Source organism: Aethalodelphis obliquidens, unplaced genomic scaffold (genome assembly GCF_003676395.1).
Source record: "Aethalodelphis obliquidens isolate GAN/ISIS:26980383/991018 unplaced genomic scaffold, ASM367639v1 scaffold31, whole genome shotgun sequence".
In the NCBI taxonomy this organism is placed as follows: domain Eukaryota; kingdom Metazoa; phylum Chordata; class Mammalia; order Artiodactyla; family Delphinidae; genus Aethalodelphis; species Aethalodelphis obliquidens.
Window position 1 is genome coordinate 8,853,886 of NW_020837975.1, and position 27,150 is coordinate 8,881,035.

A 27,150-nucleotide genomic window follows, 5' to 3' on the forward strand; every position below is an offset into this window, starting at 1 on the left:
CACACTGTGCTGTGCCACCCAGAACCCTCTGCAGGATTCAGGCACTCATTTGCCGTGCTGATTTCTATGTGCCAGGCACTATGCTAAGCATTTTGCCTATATGATCTTATTTAATGAAGAACAGAACTTAATACTATAGAAATGAATTTCTAATGGTGAAATTTCAGGCTTAGACAAGGTGAAATTGCTAGCTCAGGGAAGCTGGAAGTATTTGGCACAAATTCTGTCACAAATTCCTCTACCTCACTGTATGGTCAATTCTGATCTTTGTACTGGCTGGGTAAAACCCCCAGAAGGTCGGGGGGTGGAGTTGGGGGAGCTCCCAATCTCATTCTTCCTTTAAAAAAAAGCAAGCGGGACTTCTGCTCAATAATATAATAATGTCTCTGTTCTGCCACTTCTCTGGGGGTCTCACTTCTTGGGAGCCTGTGTGGAAGTGAATTCCACTGAAAGCTGACAGCCCCTGTTAGGGACTCCGCAGGCCTTTTCTGAGAAAACAGTGACATTGTTCCCAGCACTTCCCCCTGCTTCCTGGGCAGCTCCTGTGGCCACCATTGAGCCTTCCTCACATCCTCCTTCTTCAGGCTAGGGCTTCTACCTTTCCTTTCCGTCATCACGTCCCTCCTGGATGGGGGCTGACCTGGATCCTCCGGCCTCTCAGGCTGAGTCTCCCTACATCCCTAAGCTGCCTGCTTCCTTGGGAGCAGGCCCGGGCAGCAGGCTGTGGTCCTGACTAGCATTCAGGCCCTCAGGAACATGTCCTAACATGTTGAGCCCTGGCATAGAAGAAGCTGGTGGCTGTTTTGTCCTTGGGGCTTCCTGCTTTCAGAGAAGAGGGGGGTGGTAGGAGACAGGAGACCCCCAGAGACCCTAGGGAGACCGTGGTCTGAGTTCCTCTGAACAGAATATGTGATTTGCAGCAGATCCCTTGGGACTGGCCTGGGATCTAGTGTGTGTGTGTGTGTGTGTGTGTGTGTGTGTGTGTGTATGTGTGTGTGTTTTGGGAGTTAGATCTTGCATGTGGCTTCTAACAACCTGCTTCTTTGCTTCTTCAGGGCAGAAGTCCTCCTTTAAGAGCATACCTGGCTACACATTCAAGTGTATGGTTGGAAACTTTTTTTTTTAAGTGCTGAACAGTACTAGACACTCAGTAGGTGCTTAATAAATATTTGTTGAATTCTGTTGTGGTGGTGGTGGTGAGCTAGAAGTTATAAAAAAAAATTCACTTCCCAACAAAAACAACAAAAAGAATTATTTCATTGTGAAGCTCAGGACCACAAAACTTTAAATAATTCAATACAAGCCTTCATTAAATTTTTTTCCCAAAGTAAACAGACAGACAATGTCAAGTCTATCTGAAATGTCTGAAAGCCAAGGGGATTCAAAGCAGTTGGAGGATATGCCCGTCTTCTGCTGGACATTTGACAACCCAGCCTTTGGGTGGTGTGGGTATGGGTGTGTTGGAGGTGGGGAGGGTGGAACTGGGGGAGAAGGGGGCTGGTCCTGGGATCTTGGCCTTTTTGAGGTCCTTCTGAAGTCCTGGCCTGATTCCAAAATTAGGTAGGCAAGGGGGTCTGGTAATGTGCCCTCCTACCCCTACCCAGGCTCTTGTCCCAGCAGTAGAGGAGAAGGAGGTCTGTCTTTCCTGAGGTCAGCTGCATTAGAGGAAATAGACTGGGCATGTCTGGGCAGAGATTTCCAGACACTGAACAGCCCTAGATGTCAGTAATTGTAGCTGTTCCAAGCCTGGATTCTATTTCTTAGTAGATTTCTGTTCAGATTAACACTCTGTTCTCTGCAATTTTTTAAAAGGAGAAACTGCAAATGTTTTAGGTGAAGGAGGAAGCAAAGGTGGGGTGGAGGTGGGGCTAGGGGTGTGGAACAGCGGGGCACCTCACTTGCTTTTGTATCTGTCAGAAGCACCAGTGGACGTTTCCAGAATTGTCTTTCATCAGTATACTGCCTCAGTATACTGCCTCGAAATGAGGGGTGCAGGGCATTTCCCTCATTCTAGAGCCACTGAAACAGAGAGGGCAACAAGCAGAGGGCTCTGGATAAGAGACAAAAGGCCTATGTTCCAGCCATCGCCATTTATTTGCTGTGTTATGAGTCAGGCCACTGAACTCTGAGCCTCGGTTTCCCAGCAGCGTATGTGGGCTGTGTGGGGACTACCCAGGAGCTAACTCACCCACCAAATCTTTCTCCCCTTCCTAGCCATCAAATCTGCTGCAATCACAGAGCTTTCTTCTGCTGAGGTGAGAGGGAGGTGGGTGTAGGGAGTGAGGACGAGGGGGTGGGAAAGTTAGTTCAGTGTCCCATTTCCCCTGGAGACCAGGTTGGCCCTTTCTTAGCAGTGTGCCCAGTCCTCTCTTCCCTGGAGCATTTGACAAATAACTTCTCATCCCTTTAGTTCTGTGGGCCTCGGTTTCCTTATCTGTGAAATAAAGGGAATTGAATCCTTTCTGACCTCCAAGAATGCTTCATTGGGGTCTCTGGGTGCCTCAGGTAATGGGCAGAGGTGCTGTAGTGAGGAATCCATGGGAATAGAGGTGGTGTAGTGGGGCTTTTCTGGGAATTGCAAAGTGAGGTGTGTTTTTTTTAAATCATTTAAGGATTTTTATTTATTAATGACACTCCTCATGGTCTATTCAACTGCTTTGGGTAAACCCTTGCCCAGAGTCAGTTGGTGGTGGGCCAGAGAGGGGGCTCCTCGGTCCTGTCCTTACAATGTCGTCCCCTCCGGAGGAGCGGCAACTCACTCCCCAACTGAAAAAAACAGATTTGGAGCGCAGTTCGTGGGGAAATGTGTCAAGCGTACAAACCCAGGCGCGGGTAGTGGGGAGAGGGAAGCGCCCTCCTGCAGCACGCGAGGTTGGCCGCAGAGGTTTCCAGAGCGCTGTTGCGAGCGCACGGGAGCCGCAGTTGTCCCCCCAGATGCCGGTCCCCGGCGCGCTGTGGGCGGAGCGGCCGGTCCCGCCTCCAGCCCTTTTATAAGGGGAACGCAGGCGGCGCCAGCTTAGGTGTGAGCAGCTGCCCGAGTCGGTAGCTGGGCAACGAGGAGCTGGGCGCGGATTCACTGAGACACCGAGACCCTCAGAGGAGGTGAGAGAGCCAGGTCAGGCAAGAGCGAATCCCGGGCTGCGGCTCTGAGCTGAGCCGAGCGTGTCCGCGTGTGTGTCCGCGCACCTCCGTGGGTGTATGTCCGCAGCGGCGTGTGTGTACTGTGTTCACAGGTGAATGGCGTGCGTGGGTCCGTGCTTGGGGCTCGGTTTTGCGCACACCCGAGTCTATATGTGCGCGTGGGACAGGGGCCGGGATGTGTCGGAGATTCCGGGCGGGGAGAGGGAGCACTAATTTCAGAGATCCCCGCCACGCTCCCTCCGCTTGAAGCTCAGCTGGGGCGAGGGACGGCGTGGACCGGGCGGAGGGTGAGCTCGGGGCCCCAGGCTTGGTGCGCTTGCGGCGTGGGGATGAAGCCCTGTCCGCGGGGGGGTCCGGGAGGGGTGGGGAAAGCCGAGCCGAGCAGGTTCATCTGGGATCCGCTCCCGGGCGGCTCTCGGATCCAATCGGTGCCATCCCGGCCCAGAACCGAGGTCTGGGTCCCCAACGCTGCCGTGTCCGCCAATAGGCTGGGCGCTGAGGTCAGCGCGGGCTGTGTCTCCGGCCCTTGGGAACGTGTCGGGACACGTCCCTTAAGGGCTAGCGAGGAGGTGACTCACGGTGACAAGAAGACCCCAGGGAACGGGGCCGGGTGAGGTCAGATCCCCGCCAGGGCTGGTAGACGGCGGCTCCTCCAGAAGTCCCCTTCCCTGCCTCTCCACGGTCTCTGTCCCCCCATCAGCACAGTGACCTATTTGGCTGGCACAGAGTGTTCCCAGGGAAGCCGGGACACCAGGAGGTCCAGGACCGGGTGTCCGGTCCCCGCCCCGCGGCGCGCCCTCGAGGACCCGGAGCCGCGGCCCGGCGCTGAGTGGGCTTGCGCCAGCCAGTCAGTTAGGGAAGCACAGAAACCGGACCTACGTCTCTCCCACCGCTGCCGGGAGAACCCCGGCCCAGCCTGCCCTTGGGTCGGACGGACGGATTCAGGGGCGGGGGCCGAGCCCTGCTCTGCGGGGCGGCAGGGCACACAGCCCTCGCCAAGGGAGGAAGGGGGTGAGCGGTCGTGTCTTTGAGGGATGGGGCTTCGGGGTGCGACGCCGCTCCGGACCTCCGTCGCCTGCATTCGGGGGCTCCGGGCGCCCCCAACCTAGTCCAGAATTCCCTCTCCGAGGGCGACACGGTTGAGCAGGAGGGCGAGTCGCCCTTCGGGCGCCGCCGCCCAGCGCGGACCACGGTGCGTCCGCCTTGTCTGCCTTGTCAGGGGCCCCCGGGGGACACGCGCCCTCCCCGTGGGGACGAGAATCTTGGAACTGGTTTGGTACTTTAGGGCGCCCAGGCAGCTCCCTCCTTCCTTCCCTTCCTCCACGTTGCGTTTCGGGGAGGACTTAAGAGCGGTTTTGTTTTCGTTACTCCCGTCTATTTTTATTTTCCAGGGATCTGACTCATCCCCTGCTTTGGGCGTGGAGATAAGGTGGAGGGACCAGATCTCGGCGCGCCTGTGCTTGCGGTGTGTGTGTGTGTGTGTGTGTGTGCGCGCGCGCGCGTGTGTGTCACAAGAGACGGCGCGAGAGCGCGCGGTTTCCCAACAGTGGCGGGGGTTTTGGAAGCCTAGCTGGCTCAGCGTGACGTGTTCGCGGCTCCCGCTCCCCCTCCCGCTCCCCCTCCTCACCCTGGGGTGACGTGCAGCCGGAGTGGAAGCGAAGTTTTGGCGGGCTGGGAGCTCTTTGCAGGAAACTGACTCATCACTACTCCCTGCCGCTGTCCCAGGCTCTGCCCACGCACCTCCCCTCCCGCGCGTGATTTCCTGTAGACCAGCGGCCCCTTCTGGCCCCAGCGCTAATAGCAAACACGCCTTCCCGCGGAAGGAGGCTTCACCCGCCTTTGCTTCCCGCCGCTATTCCAGTGCTGATCTGAGGTCGCTCCCCCGCCTCTTAAAAAGAGTACCCTATTGGTTCAGCAGTGTTTACTGAGAGCTAACCATTTATTTGAGTATGAAAATATGGTTGAAGTCGAAGGCAGGAAGGCCAACAAAGGAAGCTATTCTCAGTTACTTGTTTGTAAAACAAGGGTTTTTGTTTGTTTTCTCAGGTGGGAGTTATAATAATGGGCATGAGAGAAGATTTTGGTGGGGAGCCTATGAGAGCTGTAAGGGAAGGGGTAGCAGAAGTAGAGAGGGTCCCTGCCTGGATTCTGGTCCCATCTTCAGCTCCTAGAAGCTAGGGAATATCCAGCTCCCTGATAAAGCCCTAGGTGGGCTTCTCCATGTACCAATGAAGAACTGAGATCCATAGTGTCTATTCAGGACATTCTGTGTGTCCCCTCTTGGCTGGTACCCCAAACATGCCCATCTGGAGAGCTGTCAAACATTTGAATTTAATTGGTCTGGGGAAGGAGGGGCCTGTCAGTCTACATTTTGAAAAAGCTCAAGTGGCTCTCTGGTTAAGAAACCTCAAAATTAGAGAGGGAGTAGGGTTCAACACCAGAGCACAGAACCCAGGGCATTCAGGCCTGGGTTCAAATCCTGGCTGTGCCACTTGTGAGCTGTGTGACCTTGGGAAAGTTACTTAACTTCTCTGCACCTTGGTTACCTCTTCGGTAAAAGAGCTAATGTACTCACTTTTTCAGAAAATTAATATTTGTAAACTTCTTAGAACAGGCCTTGGCACATAAAATATAAAAATAAATCTCAATCCTTCCCTGAAGAGAGTGAGCAAAGGTTATTTGTGGGCTTTGCCCACTGCACTATGTTACCCCTCTCTATGTGGCAGTGGCCCTTGATCCTTTTAACTGTGTGGTTTTGGGGCAAGTCTCATAACCCCTGCCCTTTTAACTTGATCTGAGGTCACCTAGTGCCTCCCCTCCCCTATCAGCTAAGACATTGCGTTGAGGGCTCCACTCACTGTGAGAGGTGGAGTGTGGAGGGGTAGGTGTGGTGTGGGTTCAGGGCTTCCTGTCCCAGGAGGTCACTCAGCAGAGCTTTCACCCTCAGAGCCTGCAAAGCAGGACTTGTCCCCAGAAAACCCAGTCCCTGTCAAGGTCATGCAGGAGCTCATCCTGGAGTCAGGCCGGAGCAGGGCAGGTAGGTGCCAGCACTCCCTCACGGGCAAACTCATCCTTAGTTTTCCCTCTCCTGAAGTGGGAGGAGAGGAACCAGGTAGACGGGTGCCTTTAATTTTCTTTGCCTGAAAAATGGGTTCTTTGGATGCAGGCAAAATGGGGCAGGGGCTTCCATGTTGTCTAGACTTCAGGTCACCTCATGTGCCTGGCAGGATGTGGCTCAGCCTGGGAGAAGTCATCTCCCTGCCCTGCCCTGCCTAGTTGCTCCTCACCCCCAGGCTGCCTGCATGATGACATCCTTGGGAAAGGCCCTCAGCGCACACCACCTGTCAGCTGCTGTCTGAAGGAGGCAGTGGCCCAGGTGGAGTGATGGGGAGGAGCTCAGGCAGAACTAAAGGCAGAGAGAAATAATAATAATATTTTCCAAGCACTTCTATATACTAGGTACTGCTCTAAGCACATTATCTACATTAACTCAGTTAATCCTCACATCTGTCCTCTGAGACATTCACTATTGCTGTCTCCATTTTATAGATGAGGAAAATAGAGCCCAGAGAAGTGAAGCCACTTGTCCAGGTTCACCCAGCAGAGCCTGGATTCCAACCCAGGTGGCCTGGTTCCAGAGCCCTCACTTTTAACCACCAAGATACAGCCTCCCAACTCTGTTCCATCTGCCTTGCCTGGAGGGACCCACGGATCAACTGCTTGAGCATGCTTCTACAGCCCTGCTTTAGACTTGCATGCAGTCCCATTTTACAGATGAGGAAATTGAGGCCGAAAGACGTTAAGTGACTTTTTTAAAGTTGAGATAGTAAGTGGCAGAGCTAGGACTAGAACCCAGGTGTTTTTATTTTTATTTATTCATTTTTTTAGAAGATGTTGGGGGTAGGAGTTTATTAATTAATTTATTTATCTTTGCTGTGTTGGGTCTTCGTTTCTGTGCGAGGGCTTTCTCTAGTTGTGGCAAGCGGGGCCACTCTTCGCGGTGCGCGGGCCTCTCACTATCGCGGCCTCTCCCGTTGCGGAGCACAGGCTCCAGACGTGCAGGCTCAGTAGTTGTGGCTCACAGGCTTAGTTGCTCCGCGGCATGTGGGATCCTCTCAGACCAGGGCTCGAACCTGTGTCCCCTGCATTAGCAGGCAGATTCTCAACCACTGCGCCACCAGGGAAGCCCTAGAACCCAGGTGTTTTTTACCCCAAAGTCCAGGGTGGTTTTAAGTAGCTGAGCAGGATTACTTCACATGAGCATCTAGATGGAGGGTTTCAGGAGGCTCGAGGAGCTGTCCATTTACTTGGGAATTGACCTCCTGGCCAGGTCTGGGGTTAGGAAACTGCTGGACTCTGGTAATTCACACAGACTTGGGGCATTCACACCCATGAGGGACACCTCAGGGGGGAAAACAAATTGATTTTACCTGATAATACCTGGTGGTAAACAGGACCCTGATCACTGCTATTGCAATAAACCTACCTTTGTTGACATACATAAACTTGCCCTTCAGCTGCCTGCTTCCCCAGTGACCTTGGGGTGCCAGGCTGGCTGAGCTCTGCCCCAGCCCTGTGTGTGTTGCTGGGGTGTTTGGAGAGCCTGTGGGAGGGAAGTGGGGGGAAATTAGCTGGAAGGAACCAGAGTGATCGTCTCACCTCACGTTCTAGTAGGAAGACCTCGCCTGAGGTTACAGAGTGAAGCACGGCCGGGTAAGGGAGGGTCTGATTTCTCCAGTGACCAGGGTCTTACTTGTGTTCCAGCTGCAGGCACCATGTCAGAGCCATCCAGGGATGCCCATCAGATCCCACGCGGCAGCAAGGCGTGCCGCCGCCTCTTTGGCCCGGTGGACAGTGAGCAGCTGCGCCGGGACTGCGACGCCCTGATGGCCAGCTGCGTGCAGGAGGCCCGAGATCGATGGAACTTCGACTTTGTCACCGAGACCCCTCTGGAGGGTGACTTCGCCTGGGAGCGCGTGAGGGGCCTTGGCCTGCCCAAGCTCTACCTGCCTGCAGGGCCCCGGGGGACCCAGGGCGACCTGGGAGGGGGCAAGTGGCCGAGCACCTCATCTGCCCTGCTGCAGGGGACATCTCAGGAGGACCACGTGGACCTGTCACTGTCCTGCACGCTCGTGCCTCGCTCCCCAGAGCGGCCTGAGGGGTCCCCGGGAGGGCCGGGCACCTCCCAGGGACGAAAACGGCGACAGACCAGCATGACAGGTGAGGACAAGTGCAGAGAAGGATACTGCAAGGGATCAAGACTCCCAGAATTCATGGTGCAAGGGCTGAACTATCTGGCCCAGCTTCCTCATACCTCAGAGTGGGAAACAGGCCCAGAGAGGGGAAGTAACTTGCCTGAGGTCACACAGCTAGCCTGCTGCCAAGAACAACCAGCTAACATTTATTTGGAACATTGATTATATGCCAAGCCCTTTGCTAAGTTTCTAGATTTCTTTCAGTCCTTATAGCAATCCTATACCATAAGACATTATTGCCATCCTTCTGTAGGCAAAGAAACAAGGCCCAGAGAGGTAGAATGATTTGCCTAAGGTCCCGCAATGAATTTGCAGTGGAGAGAAAGCTAATGAGAATTTCCCGGCTGTCCTATTCAAACTTAACTCCCCTTCCCCAACACACATACACACCTCCAGCCCCCCTTCCCTGCCTATTTTTCTCTTTTTGGCACTTTTTAAACTATCAACAGCTACTTCCTTATCTTGATATTGTCCATCTCCCCAACTAGGATATTATCTCCACAAGAAAGGAATCTGTAGCTCTGTTGTTCATTGCTGAATCCTCAGCACCTAGGATGGTATCTGACACATAGCAGGTGCTTGAGGAAAACTGAATGAATGATACTGACATTTGAACGCTAAGTATGCCAGGCCTTTGACCAAAGTCTTTTGCCAGGCCTTCGACCAAAGTCTTTTTTTTTTTTAATTTTTTACTTTAAAATTTTATTATTATTACTGTTATTATTATTATTATTTTTTGGCTTCACCATGCACGGCTTGCAGGATCTTAGTTCACTGACCAAGGATTGGACCTGGGCCCTTGGCAGTGAAAGTGTGGAATCCTAACCACTGGACCGCCAGGGAATTCCCCATCAACCAAAGTCTTTTAGAGAGCATTTCATTTAATCCTCAGAGCACCATACCCGTGTTATCCTCATTTTATAGGTGAGGAAAATGAGGCTTGGAGAGATGCAGCCAAGAATCCCACAGCTAATTTGCAGCTGGGTCAGAACTAACAATACTGATAATGATAATAATAATAATAGCTAACTTTATACAGCCCAGGCATTGTGCAGAAGATTTTTCATGGATTATCTAATGCAATCCCCAGAGCAGTGCTCTCCGATAGAACTCTGTAAAGATGCAAATGTCCAGTGCCGCTGGCCACACATGGCCGCCAAGTACTTGACATCTGGCTAGTGTGACCGAGGAATTGAATTTTGCATTTTGTTTAACGTTAGTTAATTTAAATAACCACATAGGATTAGTGGCTACTGTATAGGGCAGCTTGCCTTACAGCCGGCCCATGGGCGTAGGTCCTATTATTAATCACATCTGTGAAGTACGGTGGGATGCTCTGGAAATGCTCCTCTGGGAGATGGGCCAGAAGTTGCCACAGTTCTTCCCTGGACTTGGCAGTGTGTCCCTCTGGCCCTGGGGAGGGGTCCCTGGCCCCTCTGCAGTTTGCCTTGGATGGGTGGTTCTGCTGGGCCCTCTTCCTCCTGGCCTGGCTGACTTCTGTTCTCTCTCCTCAGATTTCTATCACTCTAAACGCCGGCTGATCAGCTCCAAGAGGAAGCCCTAACCCAGCCGCTGGAAGCTAGGTCATCCTGGAAACAAGGGGGCCACTGTAGGCCTCTTCTACATCTTTTGCCTGATTCCTTCAGTTTGTGTGTCTTAATTATTATTTGTGTTTTAATTTAAACTCCTCCTCATGTATATACCCTGCTTGCCCCCACCCTCCTCAGACCCCCAGCCTCTGGCATTAGAATTATTTAAAAAAAAATTAGGTAGCAGAAAACTAGGCTTATTAGAGTGCTAGGTATTTTTATTATGTGAACTATTATTTAAGCCCTCCTCATCCTTTGCTGTCCATTTCCTCTCTCCCTGAGGTACGGTGAGGCTGGCACGACCCTCACCCGCTGGGTGGTACTCTCTGGAGGTACCTGGCTCCCTCCCCTCACCGTCTGATGGGTATTACAAAATTCTACCCCTTTCCCGCATTCTCAGACCTGAATTCCTTATAATTTGAGAAATGAACAGATAGCACTTTGAAGGGGACCCAACAGAGTGGGGAGCATCATCGAAACTTTGAGGTCCCCTCACTCCCCTCGAAGGTTGGGCAGGGTGACCTTGAAGTGGGCACAGCCTGGAACAGGCCTGGGGATTTGATACCCTCGTGGCCCTTGATAACCCCCTCGGTCCCGTGAAGGTGTGGGGAAGGTCGGGTCCCGTAGCAGACCACCCCACCTCCCCTCCACCCGTGGGGGAGCCGGCCTCAGTGTTTGGCTTCGCCTTCCCCTGCACTTTTCTAGGGGCCCCAGAGGCCCCTCTTTCCCAGCTGGGCTCTCAGTCCCTCTCTGCTCCTCTCCCTTCCTCCATGTCCTTTCCCTTTTGTACCTTCTCAGCCCTGGGTGGCAACTCCGGGGTGCCTGTCCCCCCAACTCAGTGGACTGGAAGGGGAAGGGGCACGCTAGAAGTAGGGTTCCCCAGTTCTACCTCAGGCAGCTCAAGCAGTGACCACCCCCTCCTCTTAGCTCTTGGGGTGGTGGTCCTGGATGGTCAGACAGGCCTCCTTGAATGGGGATCTCTCTGTGTGAGGGGTATGTGGGTGAGAAGCAGGAGGGAGATTGTGACACCAGCCCCTGGAACTCATCCAAGGACGTTTTCCATTTGCCCCACCCCTCCCCCATTTCATTGCACTTTGAATAGCAACTGAACAAGGAGTTAGGTGTTTTATGATGGCGGGAGTAGAGGCTATGGATAGGGCACACTAAGTGGGTGGATATGGGCCCGGGAGCTGTGAGTTGTTGTCTTTCCTGGCACTGAACCACTTGGTGGCTCTGACCCCAGACACCTTCCAGCTCCTGTAACATCCTGGCCTGGACTGTTTTCTCCTGGCTCCCATATGTCCTGGTTCTTCTGTCTCCACCTAGACTGTAAACCTCTCAAGGGCAGAGAATAAGTCCTGTACTGCCCTGTGTCCTTCAAAGCCCCTCCCACAGTGCTGGATATACAGTAGGTGCTCAATAAATATTTCTGGTGACTTCACTTGTAATATTACTGTTGTCGTCAATATACCTTGTTATTTATAAGAACAAGTAGGTGGAGGTTTTTTGGATTTTTTTTTTTTTTTTGCTGTACGCAGGCCTCTCACTGCTGTGGCCTCTCCTGTCACGGAGCACAGGCTCCGGATGCGCAGGCTCAGCGGCCATGGCTCACGGGCCCAGCCACTCTGCGGCATGTGGGATCTTCCCGGACCGGGGCACGAACCCGTGTCCCCTGCATCAGCAGGCGGACTCTCAACCACTGCGCCACCAGGGAAGCCCTGGATTGTTTTTATAATTTAAAAAATTAAGCACTTAAATTTTAAAAATGCAGAAAGCTTAGCAAATAGAAAGACCAAGACTACAGAACAAAAAGCAGACAACAATAACAAAACAAAATAATAAATCATCACACCTCTGTAGAGTGCCACTGTCAACATTTTGGTTTCTTGTGTGTGTGGTTTTTTTAGTAAAGAATATATTGTTACTCATCAGGGAAATGCAAATTAAAACCACAATAAGATACACACCTACCAGAATGACTAAGATGAAAAAGACTGACAATGCCAAACGTTGGCAAGGATTTGGAGCAACTGGAACTCTTATACCTTCTGATGGAACTATAAACTATTTTAACTACTTTGGAAAACTCTTTGGCAATATCTCCTGAAGATGCCTTCCCTCATGCCTGCCCCGTGACCAGGAATTCTATTCTTAGGTTTGTTCTCAAGAGAAATGAGTACACATTTCTGCCAAAAGACATGTTCATAGCAGCATTATTCATAACAGAGCCAAACCAGAAACAACCTAAATGTCCATAACATAAGAAAAGATACATAAGTTGTGGTATCTGTATATAGTGGAATACTATATGACATTAAAAAGAACAAAGTACTCTTACTGCATCTTCTGATTACCTATTCATAGTTAACAACCCTAAGACTTAGTAGCTTAAAACAATAATGATCTGTTCGCTCTGGATTGTGCAATTTGGTCAAGAACTACTTTTCAAATGCTGACTAATTCTCTGCTGTACAGGGCGTGGCTTTGCTCCAGAATCCTAGGGGTCTGAGATGAGGCTCTGCCTTTGGGGCTTTTGGAGACTTTACACTGTTTACTTATCGCCCATGGATATTTCTAGTATCGTGGGATATGCTGGGCCATACATCCCAAGCGCTTGCCCCATATCAAGGACCTATTGCAGAGCCTCTTTTGCTCTGGACTCCACTTAAACAAGTCATAGAGTATATGGGCTGGATCAGTATTTAGTATACTGCCTCCAAAATCCTTATTGGCCACCAGCGCTATGCCTCTTTTTAGTGGTAGGATGTCCACAGTATAATAACTTGTCCTTTACTATAGAGGGAGTGTCTCAGCATGCCCCAACTCATTTGACCATTTAAAACTTAACTAATGGGGCTTCCCTGGTGGCGCAGTTGTTAAGAAACTGTCTGCCAATGCAAGGGACACAGGTTCGAGCCCTGGCCCGGGAAGATCCCACATGCCATGGAGCAACTAAGCCTGTGTGCCACAACTACTGAAGCCTGTGTGCCTAGAGTCTGCACTCCACAACAAGAGAAACCACCGCAATGAGAAGTCTGTGCACCGCAACAGAGTAGCCCCCGCTCACCGCAACTAGAGAAAGCCCGCGCACAGCAACAAAGACCCAACACAGCCAAAACAAACAAATTTATTTTAAAAAAAAACTAACATGATAGGTTTCTGAATATTTGTGTGGAATGTGGTCATGACCCACTTTTTTTTTTTTTTTGGTTTTGTTGGGCTTTGTCTTCGTTGCTGCCCGTGGGCTTTCTCTAGTTGTGGTGAGTGGGGTCTACTCTTTGTTGCGGTGCATGGGCTTCTCATCATGGTGGCTTCTCTTGTTGCGGAGCACGGGCTCTAGGTGTGCAGACTTCAGTAGTTGTGGTGTGCAGGCTTCAGTAGTTGTGGCTCGTGGGCTCTAGAGCGCAGGCTTAGTAGTTGTGGCACATGGGCTTAGTTGCTCTGCGGCATGTGGGATCTTCCCGGACCAGGGCTCGAACCTGTGTCCCCTGCGTTAGCAGGCGGATTCTTAACCACTGTGCCACCAGGGAAGTCCTCATGACACACTTTTGATCTGCTTTTCTGATATGGATTGGAAAGAATGCATTGGCCGTATTATTAGCTTCTTACAGTCAGAGGCCGCGGAGACTATTCTAGTAAAGATACCATATCTGATATAATGGCTGCCATTAGGGCTGCCTCATGGATAATCATCAATCACCATGTTACATTTGGTTTCTGTAAGAGCAAGATGGGGGGTAGATTGGGAAACACTCTGTGTCCTTTACGTTTTTGAAGGTAGGACTAACCTTTGTAATTCCACCAGGGCTGTGGTCTTGCTTCTGATTTACTATCTTGACCAGTGGGATAACTTAAGAGACTGCTACTCAGTCCTTTCCCTAACGGCTCTTATTCCACAGATTAGGGAACCAATGTGAGGGTTCTGTTAGCTGCTAAGTACATCCACACCAATTTGCATTCAGGGGCTAGGAAATAGCCACAGACTCATTGGACCCATCGGACTCCGAGAGGGAGCCACGCTGCATGACTGTGGGATCTTAGTTCCCCAACCAGGAATTGAACCCGAGCCCTCGGCAGTGAGAGCACAGAGCTCTAACCACTGGACTGCCAGGGAATTCCCCAGGATGTTTCATCGTGAATCAAGAGAGAGGCCTCAATAAACATTCTCTCTAGCCATCTTGTATTCCTCATCTCCCTCAGCCCCAGTCCCATACCCCTGAGATCTCTTCCATGTGTTTCCCTGTTCCTACCAATACATACCAGCCACACCTGTAGCTTTTTGCTAAGTTGTTTCCTCCAGTAGCAGGGACTGTATTTTCCTGCTTGGGCAACGCTGAGACCTGACCCAATTATTGGTCTAAGAGAAGTGGCTGGCGAACCCCTACTCTGTGGACCAACTGACCATTTTGGTATAAAGTTTGACTTCAATATAGACACACCCATTTGCTTGTTGCCTATGGCTGTTTTTGCACTTTAAGTAGTACAAAAGCAGAAATGAGTAGTTGCGACAGAGACCACTTGGCCCACAAACCTAAAATATTTACTCTCTTGTCCTTAAGGTGTTTTGCTGACTCTTGTCTAGAGGCAGAGAGGGGAGGTGGGGTGAATCTTCATGCGACGGGAGAGTGTTCTCCTCTAGAGAGGGAGGGGGCATTCTGCAGGCCTGGAGGGCTCAGGGGAAGCTGGGAGTGTAAGGTTCATCCGTACAAACATCTCCATTCCAGGACCAGCTGTGGCTGTGCATCCGGTCTCTCTTGTAGCTCCACCACCTTTATACTAGATCCTGGCGCTGATTATCAGCACAGACTGCTCTTGGGCCACAGGAGATGAGGGCCATTTAGAATGCTCTGATGGGGGTCTCCTGTCCCACACAGCCTGCCCTGAGTTGAGTCTGTGATTCTCCTTCTTCAAGACTTCTAGGGCAGTCAACAGAAGCCAGCCAACCTTGCAATCCTCATAATTACCATGGCCCCATATCTTTCTGTACCTCTCCCCGGTCTGCCTCCCACAGCTGGGTCTCTGTCACCATGAGGCTGCAGCCTATGTGGGGTTGGGGGTTATCACCGCCCCACTCACTGCTGGCATCGGGCCTCCGTTGTCATCTCACTGGTGAGGGATCCATTTTCAGAAGCCCTCCTGCCATTTCTGCTACCAACTTAGACTTTTTTCCCTCAAAAGCAACCTGAGACAAGGACGTATGTGTAGGTGGTTTACTTGGGAGTAAAGTGGGAGAGCGGAAGCTGGAAGCACAAGTGGGAGAGCGGAGAGTGCGGGACAGGAAAGGAGAAAGCCACTGGAGGTGCTGGTGAGCAAGTTCTGCTGTGTCCACCTGGGAGCTCTGAGGAGACCGTGTGGAATGCGCCCTAGGATTGTCCCTGGGGGTACTTGCCTGGGTATCTCTCAGGTACTTAAGCACTGACGCCAGCCATGGCTGACTGAGGGCAGCCTCCAGGAGCAAGTTCAGGTTGCTCCCTGGGTGGATCTAGTTCCTGTGATGCCAGAGAAAATGAGAAGGATGCAAGCGTTTGAGGTGAGAAGCTATATCCCTGTCAGGAACTATTAACCACAACTTCCAGTGAACACAGACATGGGCCTGGGGATGCAGGTGGGGCATCAGCAGTGGCTGCTATAACTACGCTTCAGCCAGCCTAGGGCCCAGGTGAGCAAGCTGGCAAAAATCACTGTAGCTTTACCCCCTCCCACCCAGCTTACAGAAACACGAGCACCCTGAGGGTTGGTCTTTGCCTCTTGTATTCACTGCTGTATCCCAACACCTAGAAAGTTCCCAGCATATCATAGGTGCTCAATAAATATTTTTTGAATGATTCACTGCAGCTTGAATTTCCGTCTTGACCTGAGCATTTGTCTCCCAAACTCCACCCCAGCCCCAATCCTCAACCCTATCCGCCCCCACCCCCCGATCCCAGCTCTCACTTCACTGCCCCTCATCACTCAACAGCCAGTCTGGCATGTGAACAAGGCCACCTGAAAATTGCTAGGATGGAGAAGTTGGAGGTTCTCTCAGTCTCCTATTAACAAGCACAAAAGTAACAACAGCTGGGCTTCCCTGGTGGCGCAGTTGGTTGAGAGTCCGCCTGCCGATGTAGGGGACACGGTTCGTGCCCCGGTCTGGGAAGATCCCACATGCCGCGGAGCGGCTGGGCCCGTGAGCCATGGCCGCTGAGCCTGCGCGTCTGGAGCCTGTTGCTCCGCAACAGGAGAGGCCACAACAGTGAGAGGCCCGCGTACCGCAAAATAAAAAAATAAATAAAAAAAACAAACAAACCATCAAAAACAAAACAAAAAAAACCCCACAAAGTAACAACAGCTGACATTGATTATCATCTGCCTAACACGGTTCCAAATGCTTTATATGGGTTTATATAGCACTGAATCCTTACAATACACAACCAAGGTGGGCACTATTATGGCCTCTGTTTTACAGATAAGAAATTGAGGCAACAAACCTTTACGTCACTTGCCTGAGGTCACACCCCTATGAAGTGGTGGGGCACCAGGATATTCACGCTGATGACCCAGGTCACATTGCCTGCTCAGTAACCCAGAAAGGGGAAGTGCCTCGCCCAGGGCCACTGCTGCCATGACAACTCTTCAGAGGAGGCTTTAGGGCACCTGTCTTCTTCTGTGTCCCTCCTCAGTCTTTGATGTAACTTAGGTTTTCTCAGTCTTAGGTAAAGCTGTATCCCAACAGTAAATGCTGGAGAGGGTGTGGAGAAAGGGAAGTCCTCTTGCTCTGTTGGTGGGAATGTAAATTGATACAGCCACTATGGAGAACAGTATGGAGGTTCCTTAAAAAACTAGAAATAGAACTACCATATGACCCAGCAATCCCACTGCTGTGCATATACCCTGAGAAAACCATAATTCAAAAAGAAACATGTACCACAATGTTCATTGCAGTACTATTTACAATAGCCAGGTCATGGAAGCAACCTAAGTGTCCATCGACAGATGAATGGATAAAGAAGATGTGGTACATATACACAATGGAATAAAAAGCCATAAAAAGGAATGAAACTGGGTCATTTATAGAGACGTGGATGGACCTAGAGTCTGTCATACAGAGTGAAGTAAGTCAGAAAGAGAAAAACAAATATCGTATATTAAGGCATATATGTGGAATCTAGAAAAATGATACAGATGAACCTAACTGCAGGGCAAGAATGGAGACACAGACATAGAGAATGGACTTGTGGCCATGGTGGGGAGGGGGAAGGGGGTGAGATGAATTGGGAGATTGGGATTGACATATATACACTACCATGTGTGAAATAGATAGCTAGTGGGAACATGTTGTATAGCACAGGGAGCTCAGCTCGGTGCTCTGTGGTGACCTAGATGGGTGGGATGGGGGTGGGGAGGGAGGTCCAAGAGGGAGGAGATATATGTATACATATAGATGTTTCACTTCTTTGTATAGAAGAAACTAACACAACATTGTAAAGCAACTATACCCCAATTAAAAAAACAACAACAATATCTTTTGAAGGTTATTCCGTATCAGTCTACCCGGATCTTTCTCATTTTCCATCATATGCACATATCAGAACTTATTTAACTAGTTTCCTGTTGGTGGAAATTTAGGTTGTTTCCAATCCTCTGCTATGACAGACAATGCTGTAATGAATATCCTTTTAAATCGTCATTTTGTACATCACCCGTAGGACAAATGACTAGAACTGAAATTGCTGAGTAAAAAGCTTTTTGCATTTTAAATGTTGATAGGTATTATCACATTACTTTTCATGAAAGGTGTACTGGTTTATGTTCTTACAAAAAATCTGTGAAAATGTTTTTCTACATCCTTTACAACATGGTATGTTATTTTTTTGTTTGTTTGTTTTGTTTTGTTTTACCAACTGGATAACTTAAAATGCTATCTCATTGTAGTTTTTTTTTAAATTTATTTTATTATGAGTGAAGGTAAACATTTTTTCATGTGTCTAAAAGCCATATTTTTTCCCATGCATTGTCTATTCATATATGATAACAATTTCTCTAATGCATTATTGGTTTTACATTGATCTGCAAGAGCTCATGATATAAAAAGGAAATTAGCTTACTTTCTGTGCTATTTTTTCTTAGTTTGTTTGCCTTTTTATTTGTCAATGGTAATTTTTTTTGTTCTTGCCATTCAGTTGTTTTCTTTTTTTCTTTAAAAATTTCTATCTGGTGGATTGCCTCAGTCTTTTCTTTTATGGCTTCTAATGCTTTTTGATATGGCTGGAAAGGCCTTAAATGCTACAAGAGTATTTTTTAAATTATCCAATAATTTCTTTTGGCATTTGTTCAAACATACACAAAAGTAGAGAGAAGAATAGAAGGAGCCAGAGTTACCCTCATCAACTTCAACAGCAGTCAGAATAGGGCAGGGCCAGTCTCATTTCACCTACGTCCCACACATTCCCCCATCCCTTGACTATTTTGAAGCAAATTGCAAACAACATATAATTGTACGATTTTTTTTAATGCTGAAACTTTTGATCTGGAATTATTTTAGAGTTAGAGCTCCAACTTTGTTTTCTGCAGATACCTAACCCATTCTTCCCACAGTTTACTGAATAAACCATTGTTTCTCCATTGATTTGGGTTTTTTTAAGTTTATTTTTTAAACATATTTATTTATTTGTTTTTTGTTTGTTTGTTTATATTTATTTTGGCTGCACTGGGTCTCAGCGGCAGTGCGCGGGATCTTTGTTGTGGTATGCGGGATCTTTAGTTGTGGCACGTGAACTCTTAGTTGCGGCATGCATGCAGGATCTAGTTCCCCAATCAGGGATTGAACCCGGGCCCCCTGCATTGGGAGCACGGAGTTTCACCCACTGGACCACCAGGGAAGTCCCTCTCCACTGATTTGAAGTCCCTCTCCACTGATTTGAAATGCCACCATTATCATACAATAAATTCCCATATATAGTGAGTCTGTTCCTTTCTATTCTTATTTATTTATTTATGGCTGCGTTGGGTCTTCATTGCTGCTCGCGGGCTTTCCCTAGTTGCAGTGAGTCGGGGCTACTCTTTGTTGTGGTGCGCGGGCTTCGCATTGTGGTGGCTTCTCTTGTTGTGGAGCACAGGCTCTAGGCTCACGGGCTTCAGTAGTTGTGGCATGTGGGCTCAGTAGTTGTGGCTCATGGGCTCTAGAGCACAGACTCAGTAGTTGTGGTGCATGGGCTTAGTTGCTCCGTGGCATATGGGATCTTCCCAGACCAGGGCTTGAACCCGTGTCCCCTGAATTGGCAGGTGGATTTTTAACCACTGTGCCACCAGGGAAGTCCCCCTTTCTATTCTTTATTTTGTCCCATCAGTCCATCCATTTATATTTTTGCTCCAGTACCATGCAGTTCTGATGGATGTAGCTCTACAATATATTTTGGTATTAGGTTAGACATTCCCTAAAAGATGCTTTGGGTGTGGGCCTCCCCTGGATTTTGAAGACGTGGTCTGAGAATGAGGATCTGAGGTAAGCCATGGTGTATACACTCAGTTTTAGCCATAACTGTGCCCTTCAACACTTTTGCTGGGATAAGGTGAGGCATCACTCTGGCAACCAGAGACTCGGGTCCAAGTTCTGTCTTTGCCACTGAGAACTGGATGACCTTACCCTGAAGAGCTTCTGTGGCTCCCCACCAGCTCCAGCTTTCTCCAGTTCTAAGATTGTAGGGCTAGGGCTCCTTGGGAGTACCAGGCAAGATGGTGAAAGTGTAACCAGTGGTCACTTTGACAGGAAGTCCCATAGATTAACACAGGAGATTGGCTCCTCGGGGAACGGAAAGAGTGATTAAGCAAGACTCAAGACTGTTAACAGTTCCAGAGCTCGTGGGCTCCTGGAGGCAGTTGTTGCCTCATTACCGGGTCCAGGAGGCACGGGGCTGCATGCACGATTGGGAGCCTCTGAGAGGTGGGAGCTACCCTGGAGTTGCAATGCTTCTTTTCTTCGGCGGGGTGAGGATTGGGGAGGGAGCTGTGGTCCCCACCCAGCTCCTGGAACGAGGTGCAAAGGGCTAAGCCCTTTTCTCATGAATTTGGACCTCTCTGCATCTAGCAGAAGGCACTTGGGCAGGAGACTTGAATAGATTACCTACCCTTAAATGGCCATGTGACCCTGGGCAAGTCACCTGGCTTCTCAGAGCCTCGGTTTCCCTATCAGGTTAGTGGGGGGAAGGGAGAGGATAAATATACTAGGAGGTCTCTGAGACCCACTGACATGGACAATTTGGGTTCTGTGACTATCACTATTACTTATAGTTATTGTAGTAGTTGGAGTGAAGAGCTTACCCAGTTCCTCAGCCCTTTGGAGAGAGAATGATGGAACTGGGAGAGGCCCTAAGGCAATCACAGATGCTGTGATTCTGTCCCTGTCCCCTACAGCATCCTTCTTACAAGACTCTCCCCTTCCTGAGGGAAAGCCTGTGATGCCTGCTTGCTGAACTGAATCCTACAGTGGGGAGCTGATTTCTGGGATGCCTGGGAGCAGGATTCATTTGCCCTCAAGTCTGGCCTCAAACTTTATACGATTTCTTGGGCGAGGAAGTGGGGAGAGGTAGTAGTGCTGGGGGTGCGTGTATGTATGTGTGCTCCTGGCCAGGATGAGGTTTCCCACTGTTACAAGGATGAGGTAATGATGATCAATAAGGGGAATGTGGGGACTTCCCTGGCGGTCCAGTGATTAGGACTCTGCGCTTCTGCTGCTGGGAGTCTGGGTTCGATCCCTGGCTGGGAAACTAAGATCCCACAAGACACAGCACTTGGCCAAAAAAATAATAATAATAAGGGGAATATGGCAGAGGAGGGGCCTCTGAAGGAGGGCTGCCCCTGCGGGCTGACTCTGAGGGTGTTGTTCTGAGTGACTCTGAGAGGGCAGGGACCTTCGTAGACGCCAGCAGCCGTGAGGGGTGTCCTGTCTGACTGTGAGAGTTGACCGTGAGGGCGATGTGTGTGTCTGTGTGTGTGTGTGTGTGTGTGTGTGTGTGTGTGTGCGCGCGTGCGCATATATGTGCACACACACATGTACACACGTGAGGACTGACTGAAGGACGTCCCCATTGTCTCTGAGTGGCCATACCTGGCCATGATGGGGGCATAGACTGTTTTTAGGCGCACGTTGCAAAGCCGTGAGGGGGCAGTCCACTGTCCCTGACTGATGGTGACAGGTGTGTTGAGACAGAACTGGCAGTAGGTCACCTGCTGCCTTTCTGCCCTAGGCCTCCTGACAGGCAAGGAGGGGGCCACCAAGTACCCTCTAGGGAGAGAAGGATTGACAGACTCAGAGGGCTGATGCTGAGGCCTTTGGCATAGTGGGGACTGGTGAGGTGTCCAGGAAGTGCTGCTTTCTTACAAAGTGCCAGGGGACTGATGAAAATAGGGTGCAGCTCGACTAGGAACTCCCGGACAGTGATGTCAAGAGCATCCCATGTCCTGCGATGTGGTCGCAGGGAATCTATTTTGGGATTCTAACTCCCTTCACTTGTGGGAGCCTGACAGACTCAGTGATGTGACACCCACATCACAGTAGACTCTTCCCCCAGCACTTCAGTTCTAGAAGCTTCCGCACTGGGAATCTTATCTTGCTGCCTCATGTGTGTGTTATCTCATGTGTGTGTTATCTCTGTCAACAGAAGTACACGTGGAACTTGAGTTCCCAAGTCTCATGACCCGAGCAAAGCCTGCCCATTCTGCCCTGTTCCAAAGCCCTGTCCCATCATGGCTGCTCTGTCAGGTGTCTGTGATCCACAGAGGGGCCTCCTGTCCGCCGAGGAGGTACCTCTCCAAGGAGTGGTCTTGGAGCAAGTCTGTCCCATGACAAACCAGGAGAGTGGATCTGGTGCCAGATTTGCTTCTGACATCATGGCTTGGGCAGGTCTCTGCCTTTCGGAGCCTACCTCCCTGAGTTTCCTCGTCTGCTGAGTGGGGATAAATCGTATCTGTACAGCACCCAACTTTTATGAGACGCAGATGGAATTTCACCCTCATCCATGTTGTCACCACAATTGTCATGGCTAACTTTACCCAGTGGTTGCTGTTTTCGGGGCATAGCTGTGAGCGCTTTACATGGATTATATATTCAACAGATATTTGCTAAGCGCCAGCTGTATGCAAGGCACTGTTCTAGGCATTTGGGATAGAGCAGTGAATGAAAGAGTAAATTCCTTACTCCCATGAGGCTTCTGTTTCAGTAAGAGGAGACGCAAATTTTACCAAATAAATGAATAAAAATACTCTATTCTGGGAAGGGGACAAGCGCTAAGAGAAAATAAGGCCAGGGAACTTCCCTGGTGGTCCAGTGGTTAAGAATTTGTGTTTCCACAGCAGGGGGCATGGATTCAATCCTTGGTCGGGGAACTAAGATCCCCAATCAAAAATAAATAAGTAAATTAATTTAAAATAAAAAGAAAGTAAGTAAAGCCAGAAGGGAGGTGGGCTCTGCTGGGAATGGGAAGGGGTGTTTCCACTTCAATTGTCTCCTCTCATCTTCACAACAACCTGTGTGGTAGATATTAGTCTCATGTTCCAGTGAGGAGACTAAGGCACAGGGATGTTATGTGACTTGCCCAAGGTCACACAGCCAGTGAGCGGCAGGGCTCAGGAGGCAGAGTCTGTCTGACTCTAAAGCAATGGGACTAGAAGTCACTGCCTCTCTTGGCCACTTTTTCCACATTTATGGGTCAAGAGGGTGGGTTGGACTCTCTTCTGGTACTGACACTCAGTGAGTGTTTCTTTGATTACAATACACAAGGCCCAAGGCCGAGCCCACTGGAGGGTCGTGGGGTCATGGACGGAGGGAACTCCCCTCTTAGGGGGATGGTGAGTGAGGATGGATATTGACCTCTGGGTGTGGACAGATGCACCCCAAGGAGGGGTGTGTATCTCATCATTGTTTCCAGGGGCAACATTAAGGGTGATGGGGGAGTGGGAGATACTAGCAGAAGGACAGTTAGAATTGTGGAGGAAATTCTCTATTCTAACCCCTGGAATCTCATTCTTGGCTTCCCCCCCACCGGTGTTTTGTTTTTGTTTTTTTGGCCAAACCATGGCTTGCGGGATTTCAGTTCCCCGACCAGGGATTGAACCTGGGCCCCGGCAGTGAGAGCATGAAGTCCTAACTACTGGACCACCAGGGAATTCCTATCTCCCCTGCCTTTTATTAAGAAATCTTTCAAATCTACAAAGGAGTTGAGCAAATAGTTCAATGAATGCTATTGGACAGACGGCTAACAATTTGCCCCATTTACTCTCCCCCTCCCACCCACACTTACGTCCTGTTCATTTGCTTATGTATTTACTTAGAACCATTTGAAAGTGAAATGCAGACATTATACACTTCAGCATGGATCCCGTAAAGACAAAGAGATTCTTCTACATGATCACAACACTTGTACCACACCTAAGAAATTCCACATTGCTCAGTGAATATCGTCTAATATGAAGTCCATATTCAAATTTCCCCATTTGCCCCCAAAATGTCCCTTATTCCTACTGTGTTTTTGTTTTTTTTTTTTAATTAATTAATTTATTTATTTTTGGCTGCATTGGATCTTCGTTGCTGTGCACGGGCTTTCTCTAGTTGCGGCGAGTGGGGGCTACTCTTTCGTTCCGGTGTGCAGGCTTCTCATTGTGGTGGCTTCTCTTGTTGCAGAGCATGGGCTCTAGGCGTGCGGGCTTTAGTAGTTGTGGCATGTGGGCTCAGTAGTTGTGCCTCACGGGCTCTAGAGTACGGGCTCAGTAGTTGTGGCGCACGGGCTCAGTTGCTCTGCAGCATGTGGGATATTCCCGGACCACGGCTCAAACCCATGTCCCCTGCATTGGCAGGTGGATTCCCAACCACTGCGCCATCTGGGAAGCCCCCTACTGTTTTGTTTTTTGAAGGGAAATCCAATTAACGATTGCATAATATATTCAGGTGCCATTTATCTTTATTCTCTTGAATATAGAACAGTCCCCCTGCTTTATTTTTTCTTTTACGACACTAATCTTTTTTTGAGTCTACTCAGTTATCTAGGAGAACAACCCGCATTCTGAAGGACAGTGTGTGTCAGCGGAGGAAACAGTGAGTAACTGAGGGTCCAACACTTGCCCAGAGCAAGGCTGGGTATCATGAGGCGATCCAGGGTTAAAACTGATCTCTCCTGCCCTGGAACTCACTGCTAAATTATGTCACCTCCCCCAGGAAGTCCTCCCTGATAGGCACTGGCGAGTTGTTCCTTTCGCAGTGCTCTCACAGCACTTGGCATACAGGTCTACTGCCCCTTCCACACTGTGCTGTAATTAATTTTGTGTCTTCTTCTGCATGAGGTTATGTGAGTGCCTCTAGGGGAGACCAGGAGTTAGTCCACCCCTATAACTACAGGGCCAGGGGCTCCACTTGGGTATGTAGGTTGTGTCCTGTACAAGGGTGCCTGACCAAGGGGGTGAGTGGGGACTGGAATCCAGCCCACAGTCCACTTGCCAACCCGTGGGCCCTGGCACTGGGCTGCATCTGCCCAGAGGAAGGGGCACTTTTCCTAATTTGCCTAATGGAGCCTCACACGTCACAGCAGGCTCGTTTTCCACTGTGCTGGCATTCGGTCGGTGCTCAGTGAACAGCTGTTGCTTAAATGCATGCTAGATCTTGGGAAGGGTTTGGGCAGAAGAGATGTTCTGGTAACTGTTCTTTGGGGGAAAAAACCCCTGACTTGTAGCATTTGCTGATTCCCATGGTGTAAATACTCCCACAGCGGGTGATTGCAGGCCGCTGATTGGGAAGAGAGATACCCAATTGGCTCTTGCAAAGCTCTAATGTGTGCCTCCAGCACACCACTGTGGTTTTACATCTATAATCTTAAAGCTGCATCTGAAGCAGACTTTGAAGGCCCCGAGAGAGAGACAGAAAGAGATATGGAGAGAAACAGGTAGAGAGAAAAAGCAGAAAGGGAAGAGAAAGAGGCAATAACTGATAAGGAGTCAGAGACTCTACTTCACTTTTAAAGTTTGGGGCCTCCCCAAGGGTGAGGAATTGCTTCATTGAGGTTCTATGCAACCTGTGTGAAGGAACTTGCCCAAGGGGAGGCTAGACCAGTGGCTCCAGACCCCTGCAATGAGCCCATTGTCCCTGAGGCAGAGTCCACGATCCCTCCACTCAGCCTGTCTGTGACCTTTGACCCCAACAGGAAAAGTCCAGGGTGGGTGTAGTGCTCTTGCTTCATCAGTCCCTTCACACATGCTGTTCGCTGCTTCTAAATCTTACCCGCTTCCTTTAGAGCTTGGCTCAAGTCTCAGCACCTGCAGGAAGCTGCCTATGTGCACATCAAACCCTTCCCACCCTATACAGGTTTACGTGCCCCAGACTTATTCTCACCTCCCCCTCACCACCCCCCACTAGGACCAGACTCTACTCCTTCCAGACTCCAGCCTCCTTCCCTCTTACCTTGAGGTCTCACCTGGACAAATCCTTATCCATCAAAATCCTTATCAATGGACTGACCTTGAGTGACAGATGAAAGTAGCCCAATTAATGAATTTGACAACCCTTACTTGAGCACCTACTATGTGCTAGGGAGCTGGGAGCAGTGTGGACCGAGGCACAGAATAATATTCCTATGGGGGAGCCCAGAACATCATGGGGTCACAGATAAAGGGGCATGAACCCTGCTTGAAGCATGGAGGAGCTTCAAGGAGGAGGTTAGACTCTAAGGTGAAGGGGGAAGAGTTATCAGCTAGGCAAGGGGATGAGAGAATCAGGGAGGTTTGGGGCAAAGGGAGCAAGCGTGGGAGGGAATCTGGCATTCCAGGAATGGCGAGTGGTTCAGAAAGGATGACATGGACCATGATGGGATGCAGAGGTGAGGGGGTGAAGGATGCGCATGTCTTGAAAGGCCATAAAAGCCATGTGGGGGAGCTACGGATTCCCTGGTGCATATGTGGAAGGAGTAGAGAAACGTTGTTAAGGAGGAAAAAGAGGTTGGAGGCCAGGTGAGGCTGAGAGAGGGAGGAAGGGAGGATGGAGAGAGCCCCTGCTGGAAGCTGTGATGTGAGGAGATAAGCTGGTAGAGCAGCAAGTTGCTTCTTTCTGGTCTTTCAGACAGTGAGATCCTGGACCATCCTGTGTAACCACCCCCAAGTAAGGCAATAGAACCTATGATGGCCGGAGAAGACTTTTTTTTTTTTGGCTGAGTTGGGTCTTCGTTGCTGCCGTGGGCTTTCTCTAGTTGCCGCAAGCGGGGGCTACTCTTCGTTGCAGTGCGCGGGCTTCTCACTGCGCTGGCTTCTCTTGTTGCAGAGCACGGGCTCTAGGCACGCAGGCTTTAGTAGTTGCAGCATGTGGGCTCAGTAGTTACGGCATGCAGGACCTAGAGCGCACAGGCTTCAGTAGTTGTGGTGTGTGGGCTCGGTAGTTGTGGTTCGTGGGCTCTAGACTGGAGGCTCAGTAGCTGTGGCACACTGGCTTAGTTGCTCCACGGCATCTGGGATCTTCCAGGACCAGGGATCAAACCTATGTCCCTTGCATTGGCAGGTGGATTCTTAACCACTACGCCACCAGGGAAGTCCCAGAGAAGACTTTTGACAGTTGAACAGAGAATTGAAGGAGATGAGGGCATGTGGATACCTCAGGGAAGAGCATTCCAGGCGAGGGAACAGAAAGGGCAAAGGCCCTGAGCGGGATGTGTGGGAGGCCGTCAGCTGGGGGTGGGTGATGAGTCAGAGAGGCCAGCGCAGGTCAGATCAGGCAGGGCTTCATCAGCCACCGTGGATTTTCTCCAGGGGTGATGGGGAGTCATGGGAGAGTTTCGAGCAGGGAGTGACTGTGTTCAGCAGCCCAGTGTCCCCTCACCTCTCTGTCCCCAGGCCAAAGCACCATGGAGAGTGGACAGAGAGTGCCCCGAAAGAGCCGGAAGCTAGGCTCCAGCCGCCGGCGGCAGATGCGAGAGCCAGCTGATGGCCAGGATGCCTCTGTGGCCCCCGAGCCAGAGTCCTGGTCCTCCCAGTCAGCTGCAGAACTGCAGGGCTTCTTCCAGGACTGTGGTGCCAAGGAGAGGGGCTTTGTCACTCGAGAGGATCTGGCGGTGAGTCCAAGGCCCCATCCCCCTGAATCCCTTTTCCACAGCCTTCTGAGACTCCCCATCCCAGGAAAGCAGAGCTTGCCTGCTGTTTTCGCTTTCTCTCATCTCAAA

At 50.2% G+C, this 27,150-nt stretch overlaps 2 protein-coding genes across 3 annotated transcripts in view; both read left to right on the plus strand.

The window, feature by feature from the left end:
• Positions 1-2,971: 2,971 nt before the first annotated feature.
• CDKN1A (cyclin dependent kinase inhibitor 1A) lies at positions 2,972-11,426 on the plus strand. 2 transcript variants are annotated; one of them, XM_027127073.1, is made up of 3 exons: positions 2,972-3,102; positions 7,906-8,361; positions 9,911-11,426. In XM_027127073.1, the coding sequence occupies exons 2-3, from the start codon at positions 7,917-7,919 to the stop codon at positions 9,958-9,960; spliced, it is 495 nt and encodes a 164-aa protein (XP_026982874.1). In that variant the 5' UTR covers positions 2,972-3,102; positions 7,906-7,916; the 3' UTR covers positions 9,961-11,426. The 2 variants fall into 2 exon arrangements, with proteins under 2 accessions (XP_026982874.1, XP_026982875.1); XM_027127074.1 differs by having other exon boundaries at positions 3,009-3,115.
• Positions 11,427-19,824: 8,398 nt separating this feature from the next.
• RAB44 (RAB44, member RAS oncogene family) overlaps positions 19,825-27,150 on the plus strand; it is a 31,411-nt gene continuing 24,085 nt past the window's right edge. Inside the window, exons 1-2 of the mRNA XM_027127075.1 lie at positions 19,825-19,904; positions 26,825-27,042. Of these exons, the coding sequence (XP_026982876.1) occupies positions 19,880-19,904; positions 26,825-27,042 (243 nt within the window). The 5' untranslated portion in view covers positions 19,825-19,879. The remainder of the gene's footprint in view (positions 19,905-26,824; positions 27,043-27,150) is intronic.